The sequence below is a fragment of the Globicephala melas genome, chromosome 15, assembly GCF_963455315.2.
Source record: "Globicephala melas chromosome 15, mGloMel1.2, whole genome shotgun sequence".
NCBI classification, from domain to species: domain Eukaryota; kingdom Metazoa; phylum Chordata; class Mammalia; order Artiodactyla; family Delphinidae; genus Globicephala; species Globicephala melas.
The window spans coordinates 3,647,062-3,671,506 of record NC_083328.1 but is presented as its reverse complement, the minus strand read 5'-3'; the positions used below and the strand labels follow the sequence as shown (position 1 = coordinate 3,671,506).

The 24,445-nt window shown below is 54.9% G+C and overlaps 1 protein-coding gene across 2 annotated transcripts in view; it reads right to left on the bottom strand.

Annotated features, from left to right (window-relative positions):
• Nucleotides 1-4,910: 4,910 nt before the first annotated feature.
• Nucleotides 4,911-24,445, bottom strand: part of WIPI2 (WD repeat domain, phosphoinositide interacting 2) — a 34,642-nt gene continuing 15,107 nt past the window's right edge. The window contains exons 3-12 of one of the 2 annotated variants that reach the window (XM_030846628.2): nucleotides 20,017-20,186; nucleotides 18,646-18,742; nucleotides 18,156-18,253; nucleotides 17,666-17,758; nucleotides 14,559-14,629; nucleotides 12,796-12,903; nucleotides 11,809-11,973; nucleotides 10,657-10,764; nucleotides 9,712-9,842; nucleotides 4,911-8,890 (exon numbers count right to left, since the gene is read on the bottom strand). In XM_030846628.2, the coding sequence (XP_030702488.1) occupies nucleotides 8,778-8,890; nucleotides 9,712-9,842; nucleotides 10,657-10,764; nucleotides 11,809-11,973; nucleotides 12,796-12,903; nucleotides 14,559-14,629; nucleotides 17,666-17,758; nucleotides 18,156-18,253; nucleotides 18,646-18,742; nucleotides 20,017-20,186 (1,154 nt within the window). In that variant the 3' untranslated portion in view covers nucleotides 4,911-8,777. Of the gene's footprint in view, nucleotides 8,891-9,711; nucleotides 9,843-10,656; nucleotides 10,765-11,808; nucleotides 11,974-12,795; nucleotides 12,904-14,558; nucleotides 14,630-17,665; nucleotides 17,759-18,155; nucleotides 18,254-18,645; nucleotides 18,743-20,016; nucleotides 20,187-24,445 lie in introns of those variants that run through there. The other variant, XM_030846630.3, reaches the window with a different exon arrangement.

Sequence of the window (24,445 nt, the reverse complement as noted above, 5' to 3'; positions counted from 1 at the left end):
CCTTCCACTTCCCCGGCCCCAGGGATCCTTCTCCTGCCGTGGGCTGTGGGCCGTGGTGACCAGTTGGAAGGCTGACGGGCCTCTTCCCTCCCCGTCCCCGCATCAATCCTGCCAGTGGGACAGGAGGAGGGAGGAGGGAGGCCCCACACAGGCCTCTGAGTGCCCATCGCTGCCTCTCAGGGGCTAAACGGGGAAAGTGGAGGGTCTTCCAGGGAGAACCAGCCCCCCGAGGCAGACACCTGCTGCCTTTGGGGAGGGTGGGATTGGGTTCTGCCCTGGGCGGTGGGGTGAAGGGAAGCAGGGCTGGCAGGGAAGGAGAAGTGGTGCCCAGAGGAGGCCTGGCCTTACAGACCGGATCAGCAACGCCACCTGGCACTTATGGCTGTGTGTCCTCACACAGGTTGCTCAACCTCTCTGAGTCTGTTCCCACATCAGGGACAGCAAGGCCTCCCACTCGCGACAGCTGAACGAGGAAACATACCCAGTGCCAGCAAGTGTGCTGCACACAGTAGGTGCTCAGTAAGTGGAGGCTGGTGTCATCGGGGTGTCACCGGTTGGTCCCTTCCATCCACGCTCAGTCCAGGGTCTTGCTGGGGTGGTCGGGGCAGTGGCTCTGCGAAGGGCAGGGCGGGTCCTGGGTCTCACAGCCGGGCTGGGCTGCAGGGGCCTCTGCGTTCAGGGTGGGGCAGCCCACACCCCCAGCCCAGGCTGTCTGGGGAGCTCCTGACGGCGGGCCTGGGGGCCCGCCCGCCTGCCAGCTGGGTTGACTCAGCTTCGAGGCGCACGCACGCGAGCCCCTGGCCCCCGGCCGGCTCTCCGCGTTCCCATCCTCTCTGTGCTCCTGGGGCAGGTGGGGCTGGTCATCAGATCAGCCCTGAAGCAGGTGGGTGGAGACGCCCACACCCAAATTCCTCCCAAGGAGGCCAAATTCTCATGGGCCTCTGGGATAGAAATGATCCAACTATCGTGTCAAAAACGGCGTCATCATCTCCCCCAGGAGCCTGGTGGCTTTTACAGATTGAGGAACATTTCCTCCACCCCCGCCAAGCCCTCCCTCTATGTGTGGGACCCCAGAACCTGGGAACTCATCCCGCCTGCTGGAGATGGGAGCGAGGGGGCTGATCGCACACTCTGATCATGGGCAAAAGGAGCAGGAACTAACCTACGCTAACCAGAACTGAGCTGTGTAAAAGAAAATGAACCAGGAGAGACTCCCCACACCCCTCGAGCAATGGGACTTGGAACAAAGCAAAGTTTCTCCCCTCAATGGGCGAGGCCCCGGCTCGCCCTGCGACAGGTCGCACCTCAAGAGCTGGCAGGATGGAATGGAGCTTCCCAGGATGCAATGGAGCTTCCCAGGATGCACCTGCTCATGGAACCCAAGATGTAAATGACCACCGAGCTGGCGAGAAGCCAGGATGCAGGGCTGGCGTCAGCCTCCGTGTGACCAAGCTGTCTCCTGGGGGCCTCTCAGCACAGGGCTGGCTGGGAGGGGGAGCCTGGACCTCGGCCACGCTGGGGCCTCACCCTGGGAGAGACCCTGGGCTGCGGGTCCCCAGGGGGTGGGTAAGCTGGGCTGGGGGCAGACGGCAGAGGCTCTGCATCCTGTAAGGGGCTCAGGGAAGCCCGAGTGGGTGGGGAGTGGGGAGGGTGCCTCAACTAAGGCTCTGGCCTCCTTCTCCAGACACCGCACCCCACTTTCCCAGGGTGCCCGGCCCCCCAGAACAGCAGCAGGGGAGCAGCAGTGATGGAGCCCCAGAGGGAGGCCCCCTGCAGGGGACACTTCACACAGCATTTCCTGGGGGGTTTGCACAGGGCAGGGGGTGTGCCGTCTGCCGCCAGTCTGAGGTCACAGCAGCCAGCTATGGTGACAATTGGAAGTGTCCTCCTTCATCTGAAGATCTGGGACCCACGCACCACGTTGCATTTTTAAGTGGCAACAGATCAGGTCCTCTCTTGGGAAGGGCACACCTCTCTTGTGAGGGCCGCCACAAGCTTCCACGTGGCCCCTGCCAGCTGCAGGGACAAGGGCGGGGGCGGGGCAACAGCCAGCGGAATGAAGTGACCCTCTCTCAGCCCCACCGGGGAGGGGAGAGCCGCCCTCAGGAGCACAGTGATGCCCAGGTGGCAAGGAGAACAAAACCGGGCACCTCCCGTGTCTCCCACTGTGAGTTCTCCCAACCAGGCACCCCGCCCAGTGCGCCACCCCAGGCAGCCCCACAGATGGGCCACCCCGTGTCCCGCAGCCTGGGGGCCGAGAGGAGGAGGAAGGTGGCGAGGTGGCCTCCCCCTGAGCGTCTCGCTTCTCGTGTTGGGATCTGCGCCGCGGAGGATGTAAGGGCACGCGGCTGGGAGACAGCATCGGGCCCAGCCTCACCGAGGGGCTGGGGGTCCACGGGGTGCCAGGGGCGGTGGCTTCTGTTGCAGCCACTGCCCAGAGGAAAAACCTTACCCTGAATTCCAAGGAAGAGCCCTTAACTGTAGCCTAACTGTGAACCAGAAGATTTTCATAGTTTCAAATATATTCACACTTTTTATTTGGAAAAGAGCACAGCGACCGCAGAACTAGGGAACTCTGCACACTGCCCTCGCAGGTGAACGGAGCGGGCCGAGGGGGGAACTGCGAGGCTGCGGGACCCCTAAACACACGGGGGCACAGCCGAGCCCCAAACACGCAGGATAAGGACACGCGTTTCTCCTCCTGTGACGCTGCCCGGGCCTGGCGGAAGGGAAGGGATGCAGAAGCAGGTTCCCTTGGAAAGCACAGGTGGCGGGGACCTGCCCACAGCAGCATCGCTCCTTTTGCTTCCCGCACTGGCTGCTTCCCCCGAGAGGTCACAGCCTCCAGATCCCCGCGCCCTCGCCGAACCCAGCTGGTGACAACGCCCACCCGTCCTCGCACCACCTCCCGGGAGGCCACGCGATGAGCGCGATGAGCGCGAATGAGGTGGGAGAAGACGGTGACCAGCATCACCCGGGGCTGCACATGGGCGGAAGCGCGGCTGTTTGAGAGCCGTCCGGTTGTTATTCCCCGTTGCCGCAGGGACAGCGGTGATGACACGGGCAGGGGACGCGCCAAGGGCTTCTGGTTTAAAACTCACTTGATTTTACTGAAGGGCTTGTTCTAGAGCTCTGTCTCTGAAAAGCTGGTTTGAACAGAGCATCCCAAGGGCACCATCTCAAAAGACAGGTGGTTGGAGTTTATAACACCCTCTGCTTAGGACGCACTTCGCCTTGTTATGCCAGGTGCTCTATTCCCTACAGGCCCAGCTCCCAGCCGTGTGCAGATGGCAGTGTGACCCCCCCCCGCAGCCCGAGCCCGCGGGGATGAGGCGCTAACTCCATCGGGGAAGGTGGACAGTGGGGGCAACGGGACCTCCCCCAGGGAGGAAAAGGGCGCCCTTCTCCCCCCACCCCCCCGTCATCCGCCTTCGCACTCATTTGAGGAAAACACCTGGCTGTTCTAAAGGAACTCGGGTGCCTCTTTGTGTTTCGCCTCTAAAAAACGTAATTTAATACAGTAGGAAGAAAATCACAAATGCTCTCACTTCGACAGGAACCAAAATCAGCACATAAGGAAATCAGGAAAGACTCACGGAGTCTCGTAAGAAGTAGAAGGCTGCCCCAGGTGTCTCCTCCAAGAGGATGGCGGCCACGAGGGGGCCGGCCTCAAAGATCTCAGGCACGGACGCAACTCCAGCAGCTACGAGCAGCTGGCCTTTCAACCTCCCCGGCTGGTGTCACTCATGCCTTATTCAGTAGCACAGACACAACACGTTTCTTGGTTTTGATATAAAAGGAATGGATTCTCCAACCCGGAGGGAGATTTGTGACACAGCAATTCCGTGACAGAAGGATCTGCTCCAGGGACTTCCCTGGTGGTCCAGTGGTCAGGACTCCGTGCTTCCACTGCCAGGGCCCGGGCTCAACCCCTGGTCGGGGAACTAAGCTCCTGCAAGCCACACAGCACGGCCACAATAAAAAAAAAAAAGAAGGATGTACTCCTAAAGGAAGCCACCAAACCAGCCCTTTTAATCAGAACAGACGTGAGCAGAGCGGGTTCACCTTGTCTCCGCCCCATCACTCACAGGCTAATGATCTCCACCAACAGTCACGCTGCCTCAGGGACACCAGGAGCACATACCTGCTTAATCCCACCATCCTGTGAGACTCGGTTTTTTTTCTCTCATCTTTCAGATAAGGCCAAGAATTCCAGTAGAAAGAAGCATATAACCTATTTCGCAAAGGACGAAAATCAATTCTGGACGCACAGCTTTGTAAGATCTCAGTTGGGCTGCAGGACTCTGCTACTTCGCTGTAATATTCTAAGTAGAGTGACAGTGCATTTAAACATGGTACAAATGAGCCGTATGGCCTGTGAGTAGGCAATGAATCGATGAAAACAAACAACACAGGTTTTTTTTTTTTTTTTTGAAAGCCAAGAATGACAGTCAAGTCATTCTTGCCTTTTTTAAAAAAAATATTTATTTATTTATTTATTTGGTCGTACCGGGTCTTAGTTGCGGCATGCGAACTCTTAGTTATGGCATGCATATGGGATCTCAAGTTTCCTGAGCAGGGATTGAACCCGGTCCCCCTGCATTGGGAGCGCGGGGTCTTAACCACTGTGCCACCAGGGGAGTCCTAGGTTTTAATTTCTTAATGCAGTTATAAAATGCTACCAGCATTAATGGGGCTTCTGGTCCAATGTGGTATGGAATGTTACCAGTAAGCACAACCACGGCTTAGACACGTACAATCACACACATACAAACACACCCCCCCCCATACATACTGGCAGTGCAGACGACAGGCTCACCGATAAGGGAAACGTAAGAAGGAATAATTCAATTACATCTCAGTAAAGAAGGAAAATACAGGGCTGAGGAATCAAAACAGTCTCTTTAAACTCGGAGCTTCAAAAAGATTTAATTCTCCCAAATTAAAGACTTTTCTGGTCAGATACCTTAGGGAAGGCTAAGGGCTAGTCACGCCTCCAAATCCAATGTTTTTTGTGCTTCACAAAATCCACAGAATAAAAAGGTACAACACGGGCCAAGGATGTTGACCTGGGTAAGAACTAAAATACACAGCAGTGAAATCTGTCTGCTTGGCTATTAGCAATCATTACATATTTTCAGTAAGAAATAAGTTACTCACGAAGAGAATCCCGTGTAAAGCGTCCCCCCAAACCAAATGCCAATGGCTGGCGTGCACTTTGTTTTCACATTTCTGACACCCACACCCGAGCCCAAGTTCTCAGCCCACCCACCTGGAGTTTAAGAATGATTAAGTACACTTGTAAAATAACGTATTTGGATTCTCAGCTGTGCTAGCTACGGTTTCACATGTACATTTAAAACCAGAGATCCCGTCATTCCCTGCATGCAAAAGAGGACCTACAGAGATTTTTTTGGGGGGTTGGGGGACAAACACCACCCCCGAGCATGGCTCACGGGCAGCCCCGCACCAGCGCATCACTGGAACTGCAGCTGCCGGCTGGCCACAGGCCGGGAAGATGACCCCATTGCTGGCCGTCCTGTGCTCCTTTGCTAAGCAGGGACCTGGGCACTTCTCGTCTCTTCAGCACGTGGTCACTGTTGGCCGTGGGGGAGACGAGATTCTCTCTCTTCTCTCCTCCCCAAACGAACCCGTGAACAGGCAGAGCTCGGTCGCCCACTCCTGGGCTGCGAGCCCTGACAGAGGGCAGGGCTGGATGCTCCAGGCGACACCAGGAAGGCAGGAGTTCATGTCCTGTCTTGGCCGGAAGGGGGTTTGTGCTGGGACGAGAGCGCAGGCCCCAGGGTCTGGTGGTGAACTGTAGCCACATGGGTGGTGCTGGCGTCCGAGACGCGGCAAGTCTCCAGACCGATGCCCATGTCCACCCACTGCTCTGGGCGTCCAGGGGATGAAAGGGAACCACACAGAACCTGGTGTGCGTAAGTGGTTTATACCGATTCCCACCGGCTTTGTGCTCAGGAACCAGAGCTGAAGGAAAACGATGCGTTCGGTTCCGTAAGACGGGTTTCTGTTTCAATGCTGGCTGGGCGCCCACTTCGAGTTACACGTCGCGAGAGCCGTGAGGCAGGGACGGCTCCCGCTGTCCAGTCCAGAGCCCGAGGCTCCAGGTGCCACCGCCAGCAGTGGTAGAATCGGGGGCTGAATTCAGTCCTTAACTCCAGGTTCAAGCTGACGCTTGGCCCCATCATTTAGAAAGTACAAAAGAGCTGGTCCCGATGCACGCCAAGTCCATCAAGTTTCCCGGCAGTGACAAGTAATCTTAAGTTTGGAAAACTATGACATAAAAAATTAACACTGGTGTGTAGTTTGGGGGTTCAGCCACCCAGGACACGTGCTCTGCTGGGTCTGGCTGAGTCCCCCCTCATCCTGGCAGAGTCCTGCTGTCGACCAGTCAGCGGCCTCTGGCCTTCCTGTCCAAGTCTCCTGCAGGGGCCTCAGGCTGGTGACGCTGGGACTCAGACCCACGTGGAGCAGAGGAAGGGATATGCTTGGGCAACGGAAAAGGCAAAGGGAAGTGCAGGGGCGCTCACCCCTCCAGAAGCTGGTCAGCAAACACCCACCCATCCTTTCAGTTCTTCTCAACCAAGAATCCTCGGACCCCCTCTCGGGGGTGCGCAGGTCACAGTGACCCGGGCGAGCAAAGAGCTCTCATGTCTGAGAAGACAGTGCCTGGGCCAGCTGGGCCCCACGGCGGGGGGAACTGACGCTGACCCCGTCTGCTGGGATGACTGACCCCAAAGAACGACGAAACCACGTGCCTTTCACAAGAGAAACCTGGCGAAGCAGATCTGATTCCCCCAATCACCCCAAGCGTGGAGTCGACCAGCAGGGCCGGGACCAGTTGACAGGGAGGCTGCTCTCTTCCTGGGCAACACAGCAGCCACGGACACCCCGACACTAAGGAGCTGGACGCCGAGCCTGCTTCAAGAGACAGAGAGGGAGGGAGCTCCAGGCACGGCCGGGTGGACGGGGCCGCCGGGCCCCTCTGTCCTCGCTCAGGGCTCAGCAGGGGCCCAGGTGCCAGACCCATCGCCGGGGCTTCCTGTTTAGTCAGGGATCCAGGACAGACGCACAGAGGCTCTGGGGAAAAGCTGACTGTGTTCCCACCTTCTCCTCTAACGTAGCACTTCACATCGCTGCCACAACGAGCGTTTCTGCAATTCTGCTGCGGTCACATGCGCCCCGGGCACCCCTGCCACCGGGCCAACCACTCGACAAGCAGCCTGACGCTCGGGGACTGACCTTGGAGCTGGGCACTGGACGGGGGCAGTCAGTTTGACAACTGCTTCCCCGTCACGAGCCACTCGACCGCCACAACCCAGGTACACACACAACCCGGAACAGACACCGCAGACCCTTCCTCTGTTCAAAGAGGGAAGGCAGACACTGTCGCTTTTCCGCTTCCAGCCTTAACCGTCACCGTCCCCAAGAAGCCAGAACCCACTTTTATGCCGCCAACTCCTCTTAAAATCCCTCAAAACTTTAACTACTACGTGTCTTGGTTTGGAATGCAGAGTTCGAGGTATTTGAGGTTGTTTAAATTCTATGAGAATGAGAAGGGAAGCCAGGCAAACACTGAGCTTGTGACCACAATCTCTCATCACTTTTGCTGATCAATTTTGAGACGAAAACAGATAGGCCCAGGTCACCCTGTAAGCAAGATGTCTCCAGCCAGCTTCCTCTCACCTCCTCCTGACACAGGTAGGAAGGACCCCCCCCAGACAATGGAGCTCGAGCTAAGAGCACAATTCAGGTGCCTATCACATTTGAATTCTGTGCTTTATGGGCAAAGAAGCAGCTACAAACGTTCCTTAAAAAAACAAACACAAAAACACACACACGGGGCTTCCCTGGTGGCGCAGTGGTTGAGAGTCCACCTGCCGATGCAGGGGACACGGGTTCGTGCCCCGGTCTGGGAGGATCGCACATGCCATGGAGCGGCTGGGCCCGTGAACCATGGCCGCTGAGGCTGCGCGTCCGGAGGCTGTGCTCCGCTACGGGAGAGGCCACAACAGTGAGAGGCCCGCGTACCGCAAAAAACAAAACAAAACAAAAAAACACACACACAGTTGTCCAACAGGAAGATCACAGCAAAGACCAGATGATTTACCTACGTGGCCTTCCCTCACTCTGTTGCTCCTTGGCGGTCTTTCAAGCTCACGTGCTATCAGAGAAAAAGGTTTTCAATGTTGGGAAGAACCTCTCTCTTCTAACACCCACGTGGAAAACAAGACCAGAAACAAAAATCCACCGCAGAAGAAACCCCAGAAAAATCCAATTTGGAAAGAATTTAATTAACAAAATAAAACGGGGAAAACGGTCCCGGAGGGGCTCTAGGGAGAGGGGACCCCCTCCAGGTCGCCACCCGGCCCCGCCTGACCCGCTCCGGTCGCTGCTGCCTTCTCGGGGCCGCTCCTCAGTCTGTACAGATTGAAAACCCAAACGCCTGCAGGTGGTTAGGAAGTGGCTCTCCCAGGCTGGATCGGCACATTAATACATGCAAAGCAAGGCGGTTTCAAGGGCTTCACCAAACAGTTAATTTTGGCAAAATGAGAAAACCAACAAAAAGCTGAAATTCATAAGCAGGATTAAAAGCCACGGAAGTGAAACCAATGTATTTCTCGACAGTATGGAGCGAGACTACAGCTACAATCTTTTTTTTCCTCTTGAAGTCTCTGCCATTCTCTCCCCCAACTCAGGTCAAAGTTCATAGCAGCATGACGCAAGTCCTCTGTCAGCGTTCTCACAGGTCACGGTCAGTCTGTCCGGAGGATCATGGGAGGCTGCTCGCTGTCGTCCTCCAGCCGCAGGGCGCGGGCCTCGTCCTCCAGGCCTGCGCCGCCCACCGCGCCCAGCTCGTCTGCGTAGGCTGCGGAGAGAGCGGGCGCTTCAGGCCGGGCCACGGGTGGGAGACCTCGAGGCCACACCCGAGGCGGGACCTGGGCCAGCGGGGAGCTCAGAGCCCACGGGGCTTGGAATTCTCGCCTCTCCCCTGACCAGCAAGCTCCCTGCAGCCTCAGGCACCTCAAGAGGAAGTCGCTGACCTTCCAAGACCCACGAAGGCCAGAAAGGGGCGGGCATGGTAACAGGGCCCTGGTGCACAGGCTGCAAACCAGCCTTGGTGAGCGGCGGGACGCTGAGGACAGCGACAGGGACACAGCCTCCCCTAACCGTAAGAGGCCTTCATCTCTAAGAGTAAAACAGTGAGCAAGGACGTCGCAGCGTGAGCAACCACAGCACCATCCGGGTGAGGTCCCGGTGGGCCTGGGGGGAGACGGCTCACAGGGCGCCCCGGTCTCCGCTGTGCGTGTCTGCCCGAGGGCCTCCCTGCTCCATCCTGCCCGCCTCCCAGCAGGGCCTGCTTGCTGAGTGATTCCGCAGCCGGGAGGGTAAAGACTGAGGGTGCAGGGCAGCTTTCCAGCTGAGGGGCGGCAAGCAGGGAACAATCCATGTGCACCCAAAACCACGAGGACTGCCGCTTCTTCAAAGATGGAGAAAACGAACTCAGCCTCGCGAGGCCTTGACAACCGCACTTTACAACAGCTGGCCTGTCTCAGCGCCCCTGCCCCCGCCCCTGCCCTGTCCCCGCGGCAAGAGGCAGGCGGGCAGCCCTGGTGAGAGCGAGAGCAGGAAGCACGAGACCCACGGGCCTGGCCTGATCTGCCTTCCAGGCCCGTCCGCAGCCCTTACCCAGTGCCGTTGGGGACGAAGGCACGTGAGGACCCTTGGCCACGGCCGTGCTGTACGTCTGCGTCACCAAGGGGCAGTCGTGGGATGTGGAGTCTAGGATCTCGTTGGTCGTCTCCATGCTGCCGTCCAACCTGGAAGGGGAGAGACAAAATGACAGCAGGGACAGTCAGGGGCACGAGGACAACACAGCCCGTGGGCCAGCTGGGATAGACCTGCAGCCACAAGGCAAAGGCCCCTCGTGGGAGGAACACGCATGCGCTCGTCACACTGCGCTGACCGTGGAGTGACCCCCGCGAGTCTGTTCACGGGCATTTCTACACGCTGAGTCTGATGAAAAAAGCTGTACCTAGGAAGGCAATCTCATCGCATTTTTAAAGACTGAACATAAACAAAATGCACTATGGAAAAAACAAAATCACCCCCACGTTCACCCTGACTGTAAGGGTATTACAGTATCACTGTTTAAGAAAAAAAGCAAAAACAGAAAATCCAACTGCACTACCTTCCAACTGACTAATATTAACTCCTTCTTTTCAAAGAGAAAAGCTGCATCTCAGTGAGCCAGCAGGCTCTCAGAGAACGTGCCCTGCGTTGTGGACGCACCCTGGGGCCATCCCTGCTGTGCGCAACGCTGAGCTGCATCCCTAGTGGATACGGTTCCAAGGAAGAGGCCCACAGGCCCCTCCACAGGGAGGACAGTGCGCACCGGCCGCTCCTGTCTCTGCCTGGCTACTGAGCCGGAAGTGGGCAGAGGCGTGGAGAGCGGGCTCCGTACCCCCGTGGAATTCCGTCTGGCAGAGTGAAGCTCCCACGCAGCACAGGCGGCTGCGCTGGGACACGTCCCTGTGCATCCCCGGCTTCTGGGGAAATGAGCAAACCCCCAACAGGCGCCCAGCAGCAGCCTGACCACTTGGAGGAGGTGTGGCCGCGGTGTAGCCAACTCACTTGTGCTGCTTCATCAAGGTGCACTCTCCCCCCTCCTGGGGGTCCAGGTTGTACATGTATAAGTACCCGTCCGAGGCTCCCACCAGCAGTCGGGGGATCTTCTGGATTCTAGCGAGAATAAAAAGCAACCGAATTCTAAGCCTGAAACTTTCACAAAGTTCTCATTAAACTAGCAGCTTTTAGCCTGGCCAGGGAAGAACCCCCCTGCCCAAAACGAGCAGATTTAGCTTCATGAACTCAACATACTGTCCACGTGTAAGAGAATAAGGACCGCTTCTGCTGTGCTACCTGAGGCCGTAACACCAAGGCCAGGGGGAACTTGGTGTGAATAAACACTGAGGCCCACAGGAGAACAGGTGGAAACAAAATCAGTTTCATGGTTTCTGCGATTACTAACGGTAGATATTTTCATAAACATTTCAGCGATGCAAAGTGGATAAAAAGGATGTAGATGAATGTTTCTGAGATCCATGGAATCGTGCAGATGTGCTCTCACTGTATTTTCAAGACAATCTTTTTTTTTTTTTTTGTGGTACGCGGGCCTCTCACTGCTGTGGTCTCTCCCGTTGCGGAGCACAGCCTCCGGACGCGCAGGCTCAGCGGCCATGGCTCACGGGCCCAGCCGCTCCGCAGTATGTGGGATCCTCCCAGACCGGAGCACGAACCCGTGTCCCCTGCATCGGCAGGCGGACTCTCAACCACTGCGCCACCAGGGAAGCCCCAGTCTTTTCTTGCGTGGCTGTACTGGGACTATCACAGTGAGGCTCAGAGAGGCCCTGTGCGGCCTGCAGCTGACTCGGCTACACGGGGGCCTTGAACCTCGTGAGGCGCTGGCGCTGGAGGACCAAGGGTTAAATACCGGCGCTCTCACGTGGTCCTGACCTAATGATGTTTTTCTAAACGTTCTCAACAAGAACAGAAAGAGGAAGATGTGAGGATCAGACACCGCAGAGACAGCACCAGGGTCCACAAACAGCACAGGCCCACCTCACGATCCCCCCCCCGCTCCTGTGACTCTTGCCTAAATCCAAGGTCTAGGTTTGCAGGTTATCCTGGCGCCACACCGCCACAGTCCCCGGTGCCCCGCGATCTGTCCCAGCTGGATGCGCGGGGGATGGGGGTGGGCCCAGAGGCGGCGCCCACTCTACTCACGTGGCCAGCGCACAGATGTTCTTGTGGCCACAGAAAGGCAGGCGGACTGTGGCAAAGGCTCTGCCCTGGTTGAACATTTCTGTCACTTGGGAGGGCAAGTAGCTGGTGGACGCCATGAGCACCTTCCCGAAGTAGCCGGTCCAGGTGGTGGGCTCCTCCTGAGGCCTGGAAGGAGGAGACGCTGTCAGGCATACAAGGCTGGGCCCTTCACTGAGAACGACCACGTCCCAGTCTCACCGAGGCAAGGATCAGCCCCCAAACTCAAGAGAAATTTCCCAGACTTCAGGGAAGAGGGGGCACAGGAAGCGATGACCTCTCGGGACCCTGGGGACATTACAGAGCGTGTCCCCCGAGGGGCCCTGAGGCCCCGCCCTAGTGGCCACCTTAGATGATGGCAAACGATTAACTGCCTGCTCTGCAGCCTATGTGAGGACACGAGGGCCAAATCCAGAATCCCCGCCCCAATCTGTCTAACGGGGAGTCTCCAAAAACCTCAGCCGCACAAACCCCAACCGCTACTTTCCCGTAGCCCACCTCTGCTGTTATCCACCTTGTATGTATGCTTGTAAGTCATCCTAAACGTTCCTTAGGGTAAGACACACTAGAAACAAACAACACTGATCCTACTGCACGGTCATCAAGTGTAAGAGAAAAGGTAAGGACCACGCCCGCTGCCGCGCACGGCCACTGCGGCAATGCGTAATTCAAACCAGCCGCTTCACAGATGGGAACGGCCTCTGTGCAGCAGGGCGCAAGCACCCCTCCCAGGGCAGCCCTCTCAGAAGGGCTGTGGGAAGAGGCGCTGAGGGGACCGCCCTCGGGGCCTCACGGGCCGCCCACCACGCACTCCATACTCCACCTGCCCCGCTGCTGAGCCGGGACGTGGCGCTGCTCAACCCGGAGCCAGCAGGAGAGCGCTCACGTGTCCACCCAGTCGGCGGACGAACCGCTCTGCGTTACCTGAACAAATGCACCTCTGAGACTCACTTTTCTTTCACAGTCTCGAGCTTGAAGATGTGCACAGTCTCCGTGTTGCTGGAGGTGGACAGGAACACGCCGTCCGTGCTGAAGGCCAGGGAGCAGATGCTCACACACCTGGGGCGAGGGAGGCCCGAGTCACACTGTTTTCTGGGCACAGAGTGCAACCAGCAGTGCCCCCGGGGACTTCACGAAAGTCACAGCGAAGGAAGGGCCCCGTGACAGGCACATGTGGGGCTACTGGTATCTTTCTTATTCCTTTCTAGTCACCCCCTCAAAACATGTGTTCAAAGAAGCAGAATGTCTGAAAGGTGACATCAAGTACGAGTAACCCTTTAATAGATCCTTATGTGGTTAACTCTTTGAGATTTCACGTACCTAAGGGAATCAGGACTTCACTAAACCATTTTTAGCTGAATGAGGCTGGCTTTATAGCACTAAGCTTAGTAAAAGAACCCAATAATTGAGATATAGCAACTCTTAACACGGAAGAGGGTAAACTGGCAATGTTGATAATGTTTAAAAGCAAACTTTCGATAAACTAAGACTCTACAGTTTACCTGTTAAAATCCCAAAGCCACCAAACAAACCTACATTTCCTCGTAACCCTAGAAATGCAAGATGTATTCAGCCCTGTCAACAGTCAAGGGGCTTTATTCAATACATATTTACGAGAGCTCACGACGCACCCGGCGTTGTGCTAAGGCTCAGGATATGATTTTTGCCTCAGTGGAGCCTGGAGGGAGGTGTGAGCAGGAACTCAATTCACCGCAAGCAGGGGACTGAGAAGTTTAGTGGAAGGTGCTACAGGAGCTCGGAGGGAAATGCTATTTCCGCGGGAGGTCGGGAAAGGCCTCCCCAGGGACACTCAACAGACCCAGAGGTTAAGGAGTCGGCAGGTCACAGCCTTGACCTCCATGGAGACGGAAGTTCCTCTCCTGAGGAGCTGGGAGCGACGGGGAAGGGAAACCAACCACAGCTGGAAAGGAAGGATGCTGGGAGGCCTTGAAATCCAAGGCCTTTTGGGGTCTGGAGCCAATCCCAGGGGCAAGAAGACGACCCTGAGAGGCTCCAAACAGCTCCCACGATACTCCCATCTTCAAAGAACGACAGGCGGGGCTCAAGTCTGAAGGATGGAGCCCAGGGACAAGAGCAGAGCCCAAGGCGAGCGCGAGGCTGGATGGTGACCCGGGTGGGGCCGCACGGGGAGAGGCCGGCCCTGCTGTGTGTGGCACTGAAGGCCAAGCATCGCCGGTGGGAGGGACCCGGAGAAGGGTGGTCCCCGGTCTGAGGAGACCGGTACTGCAGATGGGGAAGCGGACGGAGCGCCACGCGGTGACTGTGGCTTGGTGTTTCTTTAGAAAGAAGGAAACTACTATAAGGGCCAAAGCTATCTGCCGGAGTGCTGGGGAGCCGGGGGCGCTGGTTACAGGTTTCCGAGCAGAGCCTGAGGGGAGGAGAGCTGCTGACCAGGTCAGGAGCCCCCGGCTGCTCGCCCCACCCGCCTGGGCGAGCTCATCCTTCCCCAACCCCGGGCCATCCGGCCACCGCTCTGTGTTCGGGGGAATCACGGACAAACAAAACCCAGTTTGCTCTGATAAAAATGTCCCTCTAACCTCCCACAACAAGACTTCCAAACGCCACCTGACCACTCAGCTGGGCTGAAGCGGCTGGTCACTGAACTGGGACCCCAGTGTTTGAGTTTCCACGAGAGCATAAGAGTGAAATCTGAGCTGAAGCTCCAGAATCCGTTTCGGATTTATGCACTTTACCTCTTCACTCCTCTCCGGAACTCGAAGAGTTTTTGTCCTTCTGGAATGGAAAATACCCTAATCACGGTCCCCTGTGATAGGGAAAGAAGGAAAGAAAAAGGCATTTTAGCTGGGTAGCATCAGGTTTGTATTTCCTGCACACCAGACCTTAGTGGACGGAGTGATGACAGCTGCCCTGGGCCAGGGGGCCTCGGGGGCCCCTGCACCCCCTTCACACTTGACAGGCCCTCACCAGAGCACGCCCTGCTCCACTGTTCACGTGATAATATGACGTCAACCCACTTTAACTCACTACTTCTTCTAAACACTAAGGGCCTTGAAGTCAAAGCTGGAATACAATAGTTCTATTTTCCCTAAGCCATCTGAGGTTTAAACTATTAAAAATCCACCCTGGGAATTCCCTGGCAGTCCAGCAGTTAAGACTCAGAGCTTTCACTGCCGTGGACCTGAGTTCGAGCCCTGGTCAGGGAACTAAGATCCCACAAGCTGCGTGGTGTGGCCAAAAAAACCCCCCAAAAACAAAAACAAAAACACCCTTAAGCATTACTTGGAGGCCCCTCTTTTTTTTTTTTTTTTTTTTTTTGCGGTACGCGGGCCTCTCACTGTTGTGGCCTCTCCCGTTGCGGAGCACAGCCTCCGGACGCGCAGGCTCAGCGGCCATGGCTCACGGGCCCAGCCGCTCCGCGGCACATGGGGTCCTCCCGGACCGGGGCACGAACCCGTGTCCCCTGCATCGGCAGGTGGACTCTCAACCACTGCGCCACCAGGGAAGCCTGGAGGCCCCTCTTTTAAGTGGAGCCACTGATCAAGCGCTGATTAGCAACTGAATACCTGGAAATGTTACTTAATTGCCTAAAAAGGAATGAAGCCAAACTTACAAAATGGAAGACCTACACCAAGAAAAGGTCTACAACCAGGACAGAAGAAAATCTGACTAAACGGGGAGCTGCAGCACATCACATCGGGCAGGGGAATGAAATGCTGTTAACATGCAGATCTCCCCACCCCTCCCCCCAAATTCCCAGGGCTTGTGTGGATGCGGGCAGGACCTGGGCATCTGGGTGAGTTGGTGAGACAGGACAGCCAAGTACGTGAAAATGAGTGGTACTTTCAACATCTAAATATTAAAAGAAAACTACAAGCTACAGTAACAGACTAACACAGAGACAGTCTGACAGAGCAGAATGGAAACACCTTAAAACAGGCAGCATCTTGAATCTCTGGGGTAGGAGAGTTATTAGACGTTTAACCTCATACTGTACAAATTTTAGAAGGTTCGAGCTGTTAAATTTAAGAAGCACTGAGATTATCTGACATGTTTATAAACAGGAAAACAAAAACCCCAACCTATAACCAACCCAAATGTACAGCACCAGGAACTGTTCAATAAATTGTGGTAAATTCATGTAACAGGACACTACGCAGCCATTAGAAATCAAGCCGGAGATAAAATGGGTCCCTTTTGGAAAATATTAATAAAGACAATGATTCTCTGGACAGAAGGACGCCAAGTTTGTACTTTTGGTTATCCAAAAATAACCATGGCAAAGGTTTTGTCCTTTGCAGCCTAAACTTTTAGATTTAGCTATGTTCTTAACGGCATACCTACTGTGTAAGACTAATTAAGAGCTGTGGGTCACAGCCTGACTGCAGTTCCTCGAAAACAGGATTAAGCCCCACACCTCGGCGAAGCCCCGGCACCTAGTACACAGCAGTGCCGAGAAGGCCACTGGTGGTCTAAGGTCACAAACTGAAATCTGTGAAATTAAGCATTTGCTCTTTAAATCCCAGAAAAAAAATGTTCTATTTTTACTAGCCTTGAAATCCCATGAAGTGCTTTAAGGCCTCTTAATACCTAATAAAAGGTCATAAAGATTAAGACTGATTAATCAAGGGATAACAGAGTTTCGTGGCTGTCGTGATCCTCCCAGGGGAGAAGAAAAGGACAAGGTGACGCTGTGATTACCCAGCACAGTGTTCAAAACAGTCAGGCTTGGAGTCCAGTTCCTTTGTCGCTGCCCAGCTGGGTGACCCTGGACCGACGACTTAACCTCTCTGAGCCCTCAATATGAAGTAGGGAAAGGTTTACCTTACCGAGGGGGTCAATGAGGTAAATGAACATCAAGGGTCTAGTGAGTGGCCCATAAACAGTAGCATCGTTATCACAGAAAGTGGGTGTGAGGGTCCAGACCCACGCGGGAAAGGTAGAGAAGCGAGCCGACGTTTATGTACCTCATTTGGGTGGCTGGTTCCAGGGGAGAGGTGACTTAGGAGGGGGCTCCTTTAGGTTTTCAGTGAGAAAGCATCAAAGTAAACTAGGCAGTGGGCACTGAGAAGAGAGCAATGAGCCAGGAGAACGTCGAGCAGGCAGAGAAGGGAGAAGACACAGCAGCTGAGCTGGGAGAGGACAAAGGCCCACCAGGGTCACGAGGCCAAGAGAAGGGGGCAAACAGAAGGGATGCCCAAGCCATTTTGTCCTCCGTGCAGGGAGCTTAAAAAGGGCCACGTCCCCTTACCCCAAAATCCTTCTCACTGGAAACTCATGTTAATGTTTAGAGGTGACCATGAAAAGTTTATACGTAAGACTTACATACTCTATCTATGTTCAAATTACTACTATAGGGCTTCCCTGGTGGCGCAGTGGTTGAGAGTCCGCCTGCCAATGCAGGGGACGCGGGTTCGTGCCCCGGTCTGGGAAGATCCCACATGCCGCGGAGCGGCTGGGCCCGTGAGCCATGGCCGCTGGGCCTGCGCGTCCGGAGCCTGTGCTCCACAACGGGAGAGGCCACAGCAGTGAGAGGCCCGCGTACCGCAAAAAAAAAAATACTACTATAAATATATATTAATACAGCTGAAATACTGGAAACACTAAACCATCCTAGAAGGATGGCTAAGTAAATGACAGCTGAACACGTACAGCCGTGACACGTGCTCCACCGAGGCGAGTGCGGCCGTGGAGCCCTGCCTTGTCTCTCCCCGCACCTGCCCTCCGGGCCGTGGACTGTGCCTGGATGTGAGCTAGCTGGTACAAAACTGCTTTGCTGGTTAGCAAACTAACTGTGTGAACAGAGGTGACACAGTTTTCCACAGGGCTGCAGCAGCCTTACCTTCTCGGAAGCAGTGGCGAGCTTGGTTCCGCTGGCGTCGAAGGCCAGTGCGGCTAAAGGGCTGTCGTGAGCCGGGATCATGTTTGCAGCTCTCTGGAAGGAAGGGTAAAGTGACACCATGACCGCCGTGCCCTGCGCTGCCCACCGGCTGTTACTACCAGCACGGTTAACACAGACGCCAAATCCCCCTGATTAACCAGGGGTGAGGGGTCCAAGGAAATGCTGCTCAAAACCTTTTAAAAATAAGCAAAGCAACGTCTCCGTGGAGTTTTACGGTTTTCTCCACTGCTTCTAGCACTTGTGCCGCTAGGCGTGCAGCACCGCGGGGACAGGAACACGTCCGGAGGCAGGATGACTCGGACCTGCTCGGCGACGGAGAGGGTGGCAGTGGAAACGATGCCCAGGAAACGAGGAGGGCAGAGGTCCCTTGGCCCTCCTCTTAGGAAGCAGGGGTGCTGTAAAGAGCTCTCCAAGGACCAAAGACCCTCACCAGGTTGATGGTGTCGAAGACCTGCACCTCCCCGATGGTCGCGCTGCCTGGATACGCCAGGTAACAGTTGTCGTTGTTGATCGACAGCGCACACAGGCCTGCGAGCAACACACGAGGAACAAACGCGGGTCAGATCCTCCAAGTGTCACCAGAACTCGTCACTTAGCAAGAACACAGAAATCAAGGGGAGCTCTGATGCAACCTTGGTCGTCGTATCACTGGGTTTTTAGTTCCACACGCCCCAAACTGCCACCGTAGGTGACAGCAGGACTGTAAAAACAGACTAAAGCCCTTTGGGTGGAACTGGTTAGAAACCTCAAAATTGGAGGCTGACCGAACCAACAATTTATGTGGTCACAAGACCAGAGCCAGAAGGACGGTAGCTTGCTTTAAGATCAATACTTTTAAAATCTGTGGAACCTAAAGAGAAGAAAATCCCTCTCACTGACAGCTCTTAGAAAGGCAGACTGTCTGGTCCCCACGCGCTCACCTGCGGGGTTCGGGGGCGTCTCCCGGATGGTGTGCAGCACCTTCATGTCCCGGATGTTGTGTATATACAGAGACTCCTCCAGGCACACGATCAGCCTCTGGAAAAGACACAACGAAACACGGAAAACCAAACGTAAGGCAGAGCCGGTACGACGCTCGCTCCCGACCTCCAGTTAGCGGACTCCTGCACCAAGACGCCGTGTCCCTTCCGGAACCCTTGCCCTGGGTGCTCATGGCACAGTCCCCGCTCGCCCAGGGTGGCGTCTGTAACCACAACTGCTTCCGCCGGCTCTACCAGGACTTCTAACTGTACGATTTAATTCAACCTTATAGAAACTAGTCTCCAGCTAAGAAAAACATGGTTTGCTTTTGTTGCGCTCTTGGCCCTCCCCTCACGAAAACCAGGTCTAGAGCCTGGGACAGGTCTGGTGAAGGTTTCCAAAACCGATGCTGAATGAGGCACGGCAGGATGAAAGTAAAAACTAGGGCTTTTAAAAAAGTGTAAAATTCTCCACCCAGACTATTTTGCAGGTGTCGAAGTTCTCGCTCCATTTTAAGAAGATGGATGTGGAGCTGACGCACCGAGGGGATGAGTCCAACGTGTTCACTTTGTAATTTACCATTTTAACCAACCTTCTGTCAACAGACCCAGCTTCAGCCACGTCAGGGGTGTCCACTTTAGTCACGCATGGGCCACCCGAGGCCACGTAACAAGCATTCCCTGCACAGAACAACTGGTTGTTGACAGAACGTGGTGACAGCCCTTAAGGACAAGGCTGTACTTTGTAAGCCAAAGCCATGTGACCATCTCATGGAATAAACTCAAGAGCCAGCCACCAGGTCTACACTCTGGGCCAGACATTCTTGTGGGTTTTGGGAGAGACACAAAAAAGTAATAAATCCTTCATCTTAAAAGTTAAATTAACAGTTAAAGGGATCGGGAATTCCCTGGCCGTCCAGTGGTTAGGACATGGTGCTTTCAACTGCCAGGGCCCGGGTTCAGTCCCTGGTCAGGGGAACTAAGATCCTGCAAGCCATAAGAGGTGGGGAAAAAAAAAAAAAGATAAAGATGCTCACAGATTTTTTAAAAAAGTAACATTTATAAAAAGCAAAAGAAGGTTCATGTCTTGAGGGATGAGTAAAGCAAACGGCAGAGGCCAGGGAATCGTCAGGAATGGGGCTATCTGAGCAAAATTGCTGAGACGAGAAAACAGAGTTGAGTCCAGGTGGGGGGTCAGGTGAGCAGAAGCATGGCCAGAGGGACCAGAAATGCCGCCTGGGGACGGTCGGCTGTGTCCGAGGGGCGCCACTGAGAACTCGGAGACACAGGCCAGAGGCCCCGGCAGCTGAGTGGGGTGAGAGCGCGGCCCACCTGCCTGTTCAGCTTCACAGCCAGGATGGTGTTGGAGTAGCTGTAGTTGCAGATCTCGGTCCCCTTCTTAAAGTGGCAAACCTTCAGCTTCCGGGGGGCTTTGAGGCTGACGATGGCCACTAAGCTGCTTGAGAACAATCTTTCCACGATGCACACATCTTCAGTGTCAGCTGAAAGGAGGAAAAAACCCCACATCTGTGTGTATCCCTGTCAACAGGCACAACGCGCTCGTGTGCGCAAACACGTGTCTACGGGCGGGCTCCCCACTGCAAGCTCTGGGGCCAAGAGAGCGGGTCAAGCTCGCTGCTTATGAGGCCTGGACAAGCCGCCGGCAGGTCGCCCTGCACTCCGCAAGGAGGACCCACTCCTCAGAGGCCCCCCCATTCCACACGTGGCACCCTGTCACTGCCCCCCCGGGGGGTCACCCAGAACCACCTTCATCTGCTCCCTGGCTCACTGGAATGTGAGCCCCGCCCAGACGGAGGCCTCATTTTCGGGCTCACAGCTGTAACCCCGGCACTTACAACTGTACCTGACATATGACGGGCCCCCAAGCGTTCCCTGAATGACTGCGTCTCTGGAGAGCTTGCTTTCCTGCCTGTAAACGGGGCTCACGGCCACCCTGGTGTGAGGAGGGACTTACAGACTCCAGCACGCAGGCAGCCCTCGACCCCTTCGCTCCCTGCTCCCCACCCCCGCTCAGAAGACGGTGGGTAATGAGCTGTGTGCACAGCAGCCCACACAGACAAGAACAGACACGGTGGACCTGCGCGGCTCTTACTTCACCCCCATCTCCTGGGAGGCCCCCATACCCGCACTCTCTCCTTACTCTCCCCTTGGTTTCATTGGCAATTGCCTGGGGCAAGTTCAGACGGAGGGGCAAAGAGAATTCTGGAATGCAGGAAGAGCTCAGAGCCAAGAATCTAGATGACTTTCATGCGCAGCCTGTCTCGACCTGAGCTCCGGGAAGTACCGCCGAGCCGGGGTTAAGCACAGACCTGTTCACCACCCTAACAATGATCTGCGGCCACACTCTGTCTGGAGCTGAGCGGAGCACAGAGAACAGAGACACCCAGATGGATCAGAGCCCAGGGGACCTGGGAGGCCGGACTAGCCGGAGCCTCGAGAGCAGCTCCACCGTGAACAGGAACGCTCCTGTGCAAGTCCGCACACCAGACCAAGTGCATGGCTACTCGGAAGGCTTCCTTCCACTCAGCTGTCGCTGACCTTAATGGTGTAACTTAAAAACACACGTAGGTTAGTTTCAAAACCAAACTACTACAGTGAGCAAGTGAGCTCTACAGGTCCCCGTAGAAAGACACAAACTGTTCTAGGAAAGCGCGTGGTATCAGTCATCTCAATGTGGGTCTGGCAGCCCTATGTGCTCAGCACAGGGCCCAGCTACTGGGTGTCAGCCAAGAGTTATATCCAAAGTGGCGCAACTCATATTTGTGGAAAAAAATTAAGATACCGCCATTACATAGACAGAATAGGCAATGAGATCAAGTGCGTGATTCCGAGCTCCTCACAGTAATTTAATCACAGCTGCTTTCACACAAATGAGAATCACTTCTCTTGCCTGCAGCTACAAACTAACCTCCCTTCAAAAAGAACCACGCAAGCCTGAAGCTTGTCTGCCCCGCAGCATCTCAGGGGAGCTGCCAACCCCTTCCAGGATCTGACCCTGGACTGAAGGGCACAATCACGCGTGACCTCCAGCACAGGGGACGCGGCCTCGGCCTGTTTTCATCGGCTGACTCGAGGCCAGCACCTGCACAGGCAGTGTTCCAACATCAGGCCGACACGACTCGGGAGAGACCAACCGCCACCCAGAACAGCAATGATGTGCAGTAAAGATAACCTCCCTCGGGCTCCTCACCTTCTCCCGTGCAGGGCCCGTGGCAGGGAGGGGCTGGGCCCATGGCTGGGAGGGGCAGGGCCCGTGGGCTGGGAGGGGCTGGGCCCGTGGCTGGGAGGGGCTGGGCCCGTGGGCTGGGAGGGGCTGGGCCCGTGGGCAGGGAGGGGCTGGGCCCATGGCTGGGAGGGGCAGGGCCCGTGGGCTGGGAGGGGCTGGGCCCGTGGCAGGAAGGGGCTGGGTCCATGGCTGGGAAGGGCAGGGAGGGCCATCTCCACAGCCACGCTTGCTCCCACGAGGCTCAGGCCCATCCTGCCCGGCGTCTCACCCTTCAGGCTCCCACCTCCGAGTCACCTCACTCTCTCCTCAAGATCTGAAGACGGTTTGGAGGCACACGGCCCTGATGGATCGCACCCTGCACTTCTCACGCAGCGCTGTCCTGTCATCCCTGGGAACCCGGAGGCCGGCTCAGCAGGGTGACCCTCCCACCCCCGCCCAGGCCCAGTTTCCAAGGGCAGGAGTGTGTCTGCCTGGGCACACTGCCCCCTATCGGGTCTGACGCTGGCTGGCACACTGAATGTGGTAACACGGACGCCATCCGGAGACCCCGACAGATTCTGATGGGGAGGCAGAACAAAATGTGAAAGGGAGGTGAGCGGGGAAGTGGACAGAGAACTCTGGCAGCTGACAGCAGGAGCTGTGCAACGAGGCGATGCAGAGACGGGGGAGGGATGGATGGTCACGTGCGGGACACATATGGCCAAAGAAAGTGCCCGTCTTGAGATAAATGAGCAACTAGAGGCACCGATGGAGAGACAGACAATGCAGTAGAGACAGGATGACGTCTGAGAAACCGGAAGGTGTGAGACCCAGCGGGACTGGTTTCAACAGACAGGTACCCCCCTCTTCCCCATTTGAAAGGAGGGAGATGATAAGATGGCACAGATCGGGGTGAGGGGGGTGGTCCTCTGAGGGAGGAAGTACCAGGGAGTTCCACGCTGAAAGCAGCCGTTTCTCCTTGAGGCATGCGAGCAGCTATCAGCTCTGAGGGGCACAGAGGTGGGAGGTTTAATGAGGGAGGACAGCATGAACAATCACCTCCCAGGGTAAAAGCAAACAGTTATTAGAAAAAGGTCGGATCATCAGCAGGCACTGCCAGTCTCCCGCTGAGGCCGCGGTAATCAATTAAAATTCAAGCAGAGGAAAATCGTATCAATGCAAGAGATGCAGAAGCAGCACGAGAAAACTCACTGCCTGTTCACAGTAAAAACTCAGAAACCTAAGGATCAGAGGAAACTTCTTCCATCATAAAGGACTTCTGTGAAAAATGTCACAGCTAGCACCACACTTCATCGTGGACTTAATACTGAACTCTTTTCCTTTTAAGACCGTAAACAGGGCAGGGCAGCCCCCCTCCTCACTCTGGACTGGAAGCTGACAGAAGGCCACAGGCAAGAAGAAGACATCAAAGGCACAAGGACCAGAAAGGAAGACAGCAAACTACTACTCTGCAAGCTCATGGACTCTGCTAAGCACCTATTAAAAGTAATGAATGAATTTAGCAAAGTCACAGGACACAAGGTTAGAATACAAGAATCAACCATATTTTTATACACTCTTAGCCAACAACTGGGAAGGAAAACGAAGAAATTCCATTTACAACACTCTCAAAAACCAAAACGTGAGGACGAAATTTAACAAAAGATGTAAGACCTCCATACCCAAACCCACAGAGTATTGCTAAGAGAAATTAAAGAAGATCTTCATAAATGGAGAGCTATACCACGTTCACAGACTGGAGTACTCAACATTATATGTTAAGATACCAATTCTCACCCAGCTGACATCTGGGTCCAATGCAACCCCAATCACAAGCCCAGCAGACTTCTTTTGTAGCCACTGACAAGCTGATTTTAAAGTCAGAAAGGCAAAGGATCTAGAATACCCGAGGCTGTCTTGGAAAAGAACAAAGTTGAAGGGCTCACACATCATGTGACTTTAAACCTCAGTATACAAACAAAGTGACAGGAAACAAGACAGTATGTTTCCGACATAAAGGCTAATAAACAGACCAACAAAAGAGAATAAAGAGCAGGAACAGACACACACTTGTAGGACTGTTTTTAGGCACCAAAGCAATTCAGTGATGGAAGAAAAATCTTTCCGACAAATGGTGGAGCAGGAATTCCTAGGGAGAAGCTTAAGGTGACTCATAGCTCATACCACACACCAGAATTAGTCTGAGAAGGAACCACTGAGCTAAACATAAAAGCTGAAACTATAAAGCTTTCAAAGAAAACATAGGAAAAGATCTTCATGATTTGACAGTAGGCAAAGGTTTCTTGGAAAGGACAGAAAAGGCAAAAATCATAAATGAAAAAAATAAATCAGACTTCATCAAAATTCAAAATATTTGCTCAAAAGACAAGTCAAGCCACAGACTGGGAAAAAATATTTACAAAACGTATGTGACAGAGGTCTGGTATCCAGAATATCTAAAGAACTCTGACAACTTGACAATAAAAAGGCAAAACAATCAAATTTTAAAAGGGACGAAAGATCTGAACAGATATT